The 8527-nt window shown below is 39.0% G+C and overlaps 1 protein-coding gene across 1 annotated transcript; it reads left to right on the forward strand.

Annotated features, from left to right (window-relative positions):
* The first annotated feature begins 1903 nt into the window (after positions 1 to 1903).
* Positions 1904 to 5186, forward strand: LOC126603962 (transcription termination factor MTEF18, mitochondrial-like). The gene is made up of 2 exons (XM_050270993.1): positions 1904 to 4638; positions 4729 to 5186. The coding sequence occupies exon 1, from the start codon at positions 2010 to 2012 to the stop codon at positions 3720 to 3722; it is 1713 nt and encodes a 570-aa protein (XP_050126950.1). The 5' UTR covers positions 1904 to 2009; the 3' UTR covers positions 3723 to 4638; positions 4729 to 5186.
* Positions 5187 to 8527: the final 3341 nt, after the last annotated feature.

Raw genomic sequence — 8527 nt, forward strand, 5'->3', positions numbered from 1 at the left:
CGGTTATGTTCTTTAAATAAAGTTTTTATAGTTGTTTCGCATATAGGTGATACCTATCCCAAGAACGAGCGCATTCAAGGACGTCATAGGGGTTACGACCCTTCAACATACCAGTGAGTAGGCAGTATTTTCTGTATTTACCTATGTACTATTGATTTTTCCCAGAAATTGAATTTAAATGAAAGTATGTTTTAAAATGCCATGCATACATTATATGAATTGATAATTGTTGCATATATATGTTAAATGGTGCTGTGGATGCACAGGTGAGTATCAGGTGAGTTTTATGTTAATCATGTGATTTATTGTGATGTGAATTGTATTGAAAGCTCAAACCTGCACCCTAGGTGTTACTGCTTATATTACTCACCCCGCACCACACGCTCACCTTGGATCCAAGTAGGTGCATGTCGTACAGACCATTAGAGGGTTCCGACATGTCGTACAGACCATGAGAGGTGGTTCCGACTTGTAGGTGACTTTAGATTATTATACAGCTGTTGATGAGAGAAACACTATAGAGTATTGTTACACCATTCTTGTTGTACATACTACTTCAGGTAGTTCCGATTTATGTGCAGAGTAGTGCCGTACAGGTCATCGTTGGTGACTCCAGTTAGATTGGATATTGAGCTATAAAATTAACCATGCAGGACCAACTGCAGGGTCTCTGGTTGATTCCTTATTTCACCTGTTATAATGTTGCATCCTTATTCTGTTATTGACGGTTATAGCATGGCATACTTTCTGGTTTTTGTTAAAGATTGGTGATTTGAGATATTTGAAGAATTATATGCTTATTATGTTATTTTCTGGGAAAATATACAGGTTTTACAGTGAGGGGTTAGAAATGTTATTAAATGAAGTGTTTTCAAAAAGCTTTGTTTTACTAACCCACTCAATTTTGTTTTGCGCCCCTCCAGGTTCTAGTTAGCGGTGTGGTGGCTCACGAGGATTCCCACGGCGTTCTGATAGACTACATAAATGTAGGACTCACCTTCGGTTGTTGTAATTTAGTAATGTTCCTACTTGACTGCACCTAGTACTTATGCTCTGAATATATGTGTTTCACACTTAAACTTACTCTAGCATGCTAGTTGGATATTATTACTAGTAGTTGGTTTTTATTCCTTCGTATTTCTCTTATCTTTTGCTTCCGCATCGCACTTTTGGTTACGTCACGCTCAAGTGACAGCCAGCACGCCTTGATTCTGGGATCGGGGTGTGTCAATTGTTTTGCTGACCCACTCAACTTTGTTTTTCGCCTCTCGAGGACCTAGATAGCAGTACTCTTTGTGGCACTTGAGGAATCTCGGCAGTTTTGACATTTCCTTCTGTTTAAACATACGAACTTATCACTATTATGTAATGAGTGTACTTTGGTTGTTTTGACTACTCTTCTGTAGTCTCACTGTCTATTATGCTCTGAATAATTGTAGTGGGTTCAACTCACGATTGCGAACTCTTTCACTGTTTAGTTCTAATTAGTTTTAATTTTATTCACTTTTTGCATCACTTACCCTTATGGTTAAGTCACCTCATGGTGATGGCCAGCATGCTTCAACATTTCCAGGTCAGGGTGTGTCATATATATATATATATATATTAGAGCTAAAAGTCGCTAGTTATAGAACTCTTATTTTAAGTTTTTAATTAAACTTTTGTGAGAAAGTTTAAAAGTTAAAAATAAAAAACCAATAAGAGTTCAATGGTGTTTATGGGAGAGAACAAAGATTAACCAACATTATCAATGTATCTATTACATTATAATGACGAAGATAAATATAACTGTAAATTAATGAGGAATTCGTTATTCAGTGGGTATGATTATTGATAATTTCCGATTACAAATTCGATTAACTTTCGTAGTTATGCGGATAAATATAGATTTGCGTCCCCAAATCGAAGCGTTGCCATCCGTTTGTGAAATGGAAATGACCAGTTTTGCCGTTTGGCGTTTTTAGACTCAAGTCACTCGGTCGTATTTTTCTGGAAAACCCCATTTGACCATGTCCCTCCCCAAATGCATCTACACCCTCCGCCTTTCCCACCACTTCTCCACCGCCACGAAAACCGCCTCCGCCGTAAGGCTCCCCAAACTCTCCAATGTCCCCACCAGATACAAGTCGGAAACCATCAAGCAAGCCCAGCAGGCCCTCACCGACTACCTCCACGCAACCAGATCCTTGTCCTTCCCCTCCGCCGAGCACATCAGCAAGAACTGCCTGTTTTCCCTCACCAATCTCATAAAAAAGATCGAGTTTTCGGTCCCGAAATTCTCGAACCGCTTCAAGAGGCTACTCAGGTACCACCCCATCAATGAATTTGAGTTTTTCTTTGAAAGCATTGGCATAGATTACAATCAAGTTTGTGACTTTTTGCCTCCCAACAAGTACTTTTTCTCTGAGGATGGGACCCTTTTGAATGTTGCTACTGAACTTTCTAGATTTGGGTTTCCTTGGAATATGTTAGGGAAGTTGTACGAGGAGGAGATTTCCATTTTTAGTGAGAGTTCCGAGGTGTTGAAAGCTAGGCTTAGTAGGTTGAAGGAATGTGGGTTTAGTAATCATTCAGTTGTGGGAATGTGCTTGGCTTTCCCTTATTTGCTGGCGGTGGAGGGTGAGCCGGGCGGTGATGCGGCATTGTTTGATGATTTCAAAAGGGTTCTTGTGGAGTTTGATATGGAGTACTGTGTTGAAGGAAATGTGGATGCTTGGTATGATGTTTGTAAGAAAGTTCGGGTGTTTTGCGATTTGGGTTGCGGGAAAGGGAAGATAGGGGAACTGATGGGGAGGAAGAAAGATGTTTTTCTTACTTGTCCAGCAGAGGTTTTGTGCCAGAAATCTAGGTACTTTTGTAGATTTGGTGTTAGGAAGGAAGATGTAGGTTTGTTCCTTCTTCAGAGTCCTGAGGTTTTAAATTTTGATCTGGAAACACCGAATATATCAGCATTGGGATTGTTGGAAATTTTTGGATTGAACGTGAAAGAAATAGAGGCTGTGATCGAAAAATACCCTCATGTGATGGGAAAAAATAAAATGGCTAATTTACCACATGTAATAAGGGCTCTCGATCTTCATGAATGGTTCTTCACTAAGATTAAGAATGAACCTCAATTGTTAGAAAATTATGTAATCAGTGATTTTGATGAAGACATTGCGAAAGAATTTGGTGAAGGATTGGAGAGGATTCAATCTACGACAACTCCCATTCATACAATGAGAAAATTGGACTTCATGCATAGCATTGGGTTTGGAGAGAACACTTTGACCCTAAAGGTCTTAGCCCACTTGCATGGTAGAAGTGGTGAGTTGCAAAAGCGGTTTGATAGCCTTTTTTCTACGGGCATTGATTTCTCCAGGCTTTGTCTGATGATAAGCACGACACCAAAGATCCTGAATCAGAATCCAGAATCTTTGGAAGCCAAAGTTAACTTTCTTTGCGAGGAAATGAAATCCTCTTTGGAGTACCTCAATATTTTTCCTGCATTTTTGTGTTTTGACTTAGAAAACCGGGTCAAGCCCAGATATAGATTTTACGTGTGGCTTAAAGAGAAGGGTTTGCATTCTGAAAGCTACTCTATTGCCACCATGATTGCTACTAGTGAAAAGCAATTTGTAGCACGGGCTTTTGGAATTCATCCAGCTGCTCCAAAGCATTGGTTTGAGCGTTTCTCATACAGAAGATCTTTTAAAAATTGTGCAGGGACATCTATACCATAGACTACATGTTGTACAAATGAATTATGTATGGTACGATTCTTACCTGTGGATTTGGAATTCCAACACCGTAATGACAAAATTCGGAATTTCTCGAGGTTTATTTTAACCCTCTGTCATTGACCCATTGTGTGAGATATGTAGATTTTTCATTTTTATCAGATTTTCAAGTGACGATGACTTAAATAGTTTCTGCTTCTCAGCCACTGTGTTGGTGGTTGAGAGAAGTGATACTGACCTCATTATTGAAAGAAATTTTTTGTTTTACATTGTACATATGACAATTGCCGTGATATTCAGTAAATGTTTTTTTTTTTTTTTTTTTTTTTTTTTGCTGTTGCTACCAGCTTTTCGTATCTGGAGAATATATCTATTTGTGTGTAGATTGTTGTGTTTATCAAATACGGCAACCTCATTTCATTGCTTGTTGAAGTTCTTGAGGTTCATTTGAGCATATGCCAGAACTCTATTTCTCGGTGCCAGCCTTAGACATTTCTTGTGAAATTTAGTGTGGCAATTAGAGTTGAAAATGATCTATGTCATAGGACGTTGTTTTGTCTGTTCATTGTATATATGACTTGTGTTATTATGTGCGTTGAGTTACTGCTGGCTGTAGACAGTCAGGTCCCCTTTAGAAATGGAAAGAATGATTTTTTGAAGTGCACTTGCACCTCTTTATTCATTTGAAAAATTTTAAAATGATTTTGCTTGTCCATGTATATTTCCATCTCTGTGTTCCATTCCTATGCTTTCAATTCAGTATATTTCTGTTTGCAGTGTCCTTCCGGCATCAGCTAGCAGTTGCTGAATGAAGCTGTTGAACATGTTTCATCAATATTAACAGGGCTACAGTTGTTGAGGTCAGCCTTCAGCGGGAGTAGTTCAAGCCAATCCCGGAAGTAGAAAGAAGCTCTAGCAGGTACCATAACCCTATGGCTTCTTAATCAATGGTCTTTTGTAGCTTTAAAATGCTGGTGGTTGCTTCTTAAAGTGCAGTTTCCATTGACAGAAGCTCGAAACTGGTCTGCTTTCCTCATCAAAAGAGGTTCCAAACAGCTCTTTAACTCGATCTCGAGTCTAAAATTGACTAGGAAGTTGGAAGGTTTCTGAGGAGGCTGCAAGGAAGGTGTTGACATACGAACACAAGCCTGCATATTGGACTATGATTCTCGAGGCATTCACGTTGAACCTAATACTTTTCATTTACAAGTGAAGAGTACAACTAGACTGTAGTACTAAGTGGGATATGACACTTTACTTCCCGCTCTTTTTTGCACTGATTAGTCTAATTCACACATGAATAGCCATAAAATATTTGGTTTCCAGAAATCCACTTCTTTGTTTGTGGATCCTAATACAAAATTAGTTGGGGTTGACGTCTTCCAAGATGCAATAGAATCTAAGTTAGGCACCAATTGATGATAATTTGAGATTGCTGATATGTGAATGGTGTCAATATTTCTCAAACCATATTCCTCTTTTTTTTTAATATCATCCAAACCATTTTCTTTTTCTTCAAGAATTAGCTAATAATAATTACATTAAATTGATTTAAACTATGGGGACGGGGATTCAATTTTGAATAATGAAGGCAGAGCATATTGCTATAGTCAACTTAATTAAATATGTGTCTTCGTCAATTCTTTAGTTTTCTGATGTAATCAAATAGACATTGGGATTGAATGTTTTCTTAAATAGTAAAATGATGATAATAGTAATTAGGGGTGGTTCGGGTCGGGATCCCGAACCGAAACTCATTTCCCAAATCCCAAACCAAAACATTTCGGGATGGGATTTTATATCCCGAAACCGAACCGAAATTGTGCATTTCCCGAAATTCGGGATTCCCGAAAGTGTTTCGGGATTTTCGGGATAATTCGGGATTGGGCCTTGAAGCCCAAAATGTTGGGCTTTTAAGATTGCAACCAGCCACTGCCCAAAAAAAAAATAAAATTAAGGTTACAGCCCAGCCCACCTGTTTCAATTTCACCACAAATATCACAATACCACATGTTTCAATTTTCATATAAAGGAAGCAACTAACAAGTCTACCAAACTATTTAATTAAAAGTGCATGCAACAAAAATGAAATAAGTTAAGTTTTACAAACCAAACTTCCAAATTGTCTACCAAACTAGTTAATTAAAAGTGCATGCAACCAAAATGAAATAAGTTAGGTTTTACAAACCAAACTCCAAATGAATTTAGATTAAGTTACAATCCAAAAGCAAAACATAGTTTATATTAAGTTCATTCATTCCCTTTAGCCCCTTCGACCCCTTCCCCTTGTTGATGAATGGCCCGTTGATGTTGGTGTTGATGGTGGACCCCTTCCTCTTGTTGATAATTGAACCCTCCTTTGTGTTGGTGTTGATGCTCTTGAAATGGGTGGTCGTGGAGGTAGTGATGGGCGGCGTTGAACTTGAGGTGGTGGAGGAGGTGGCATTTCACTTTGTGTGGGATTCTCCTCACCTCCCATTCCCATATTAGGCAACTCTAAAACGATAAAATTAAAAACAATAAAACACAAAATATATTTAGAAAGTGAATGCATAAATTATAAAACTAAGAAAATGAAAACATGAAATCAAATACTTCACTTACCCTTCTCCAAGTCTTCAAGTTCCTTGTAGAACATAAGGTCGTCAATTGTAGGCTCCTTGTAGAAAGACATTTCATTCCCCCTTAGCCAATCACTTGTACACACCAAAGCCTCAACTGTTCTCGGTGTTAGAGAGGCTCTAAAAGGATCTACAGCTCTCCCACCAAGGCTAAAAGCATTCTCACTAGCAACGGTGCTACTAGGAAGAGCAAAAATGTCCTTAGCAACCTTACTAAGAGTTGGATATGTTCCAATATTGACTTTCCACCAATCCAAAATATTGAAACCTTCATATGTTAAGCTTTGGTGAGGATCATTGAAATACATATCCACTTCATTGGATATCTCGTTTTGTTGGGCCGCCGCTCTTTTTTGTTGGATTTTCCTTTGCATTCTTGTAGCAACATCATCTTCCAATCCCGAAGAATCATCTACCACAACACTTGGCCTTTGATCCATGGTAACACTACTACTACTACTAGAAACATCTCCCTCCTTATACGCCTTATACAAATCTGTCAAATTTTTTTTAATACTTGTCTTCACATCCAAGATTGCCTCACATGAATAGCGGAGTTCCTCTAGGCTTGCCTCCAACATTTCAAACTTGTACCTCGGGTCGAGTGCTTGGGCTATAAAGAGTATAGGGTTAACCTTTTCAATGTCCCCCCAATACTTGTCAAACTTAAGCTTCATGGAAGTTGCCACATTTTGCAAAGTGGCATTAGAGGAATTGCAAATCTTTTCTTCTATCTCCACTTGCAATGCAATCACCGTGCCAAGTATTAAGTTTGAAGTTGGAGTTAGGGTTGCACTAAGTGTCAAGGTGGCATCATAAAACTTTTTAAGAAAGTGAGCAAAACTCACCGCCCTCTCCCAATCTTCCACCATTGGAGGACCCACCCGTTTCACCTTGGTTGTGACCCCATTAATCTCTTTAGATACCTCCTCTTGAAAGTAAGAGATGAAAGTGTTGCACTCATCCGCCATCCTTGCAAACACTTGCTTAAATTTGAATGCACTATTGAGCATTTCATAGGTGGCATTCCACCTTGTGACAACATCAAAGGGAATATTCGACATCTTATCAAATCTCATCAAGATGCAATACTCCCTAAAAGTCTCCAACCTTGCAGAGGATGAGTGTATGAACTTGACACAATTCCTTATCCCTTCAATCTCACGACTAAGCTCCGTCATTCCATCTTTAACTATCAAATTGAGGATGTGACAAGCACACCTCATGTGCAAGTGAGCCCCGTCAAGTAAAAGAGTACCATTGGACTTGAGTCTTCTCTTCATGTATGCAATGGCGGTGTCATTGGCACTAGCATTGTCAACCGTAATGCTAAATACCTTGTCTATGCCCCATTTATTCAAGCATACCTCTAAACACCTCCCAATATCATCACCCTTGTGAGACGTAATTTGAACAAAATTTAGAATCCTCTTATGCAAAACCCAATCATTATCCAAAAAATGTGCCGTCACCACCATGTAATTAATATTTTGGATTGAGGTCCAAGTATCGGTAGTGATACTCACCCTCAAACCATCAACCACCCTCTTGATTTTTTCCATCTCAGTAAAATACAATTCTAAAACCGCCGCCGCCACCTTGTGCCTATTTGGAAGCTTGTACTTTGGATTCAAGTCATGGATCCAATCTCTAAAGTCCTCTTGATCAACCGCCCTAAAAGGCATCTCCGCTTTTATTATCCACTTCACACATTTCATATCAAGTCTTTTTTGATTGAAAGTGTGAGCAACAACTTGACCCCCCATCACCCCTTGTGACAACAATGGTTGTTTCGAATCCGGAGCCTCGTAGAGACTAGACTCCGGGCATTTCTTCAAATGATTAAGAATACCTTTCGTCCCATGTCTAGAGGACTCCGCCGGCACTTGAATTTTGCAATGATTGCACTCCGCCATAACCGTTTTATTTACAAATTCATCGGTCACATTTACCTTAATGGCATCATTCCAAGCCGGACTTGGCCCCTTAGTCCTATTACTTTTTTTCCGTTGACCCACCCTACTTGCTAATGTGGCCACCGAAGGCATATGTTGCGTGTCCAATTCAACACTATCCTCCTCACCTTCTTCTTCCTCTATTTCTTCCTCTATATCTATTTCTTCTAACCCTATATCAGCATCTATATCCGGATCATCATCACAATAATCTTCATAGTATTCTTCAGTT

This window comes from Malus sylvestris, chromosome 2, assembly GCF_916048215.2.
Source record: "Malus sylvestris chromosome 2, drMalSylv7.2, whole genome shotgun sequence".
NCBI lineage: Eukaryota > Viridiplantae > Streptophyta > Magnoliopsida > Rosales > Rosaceae > Malus > Malus sylvestris.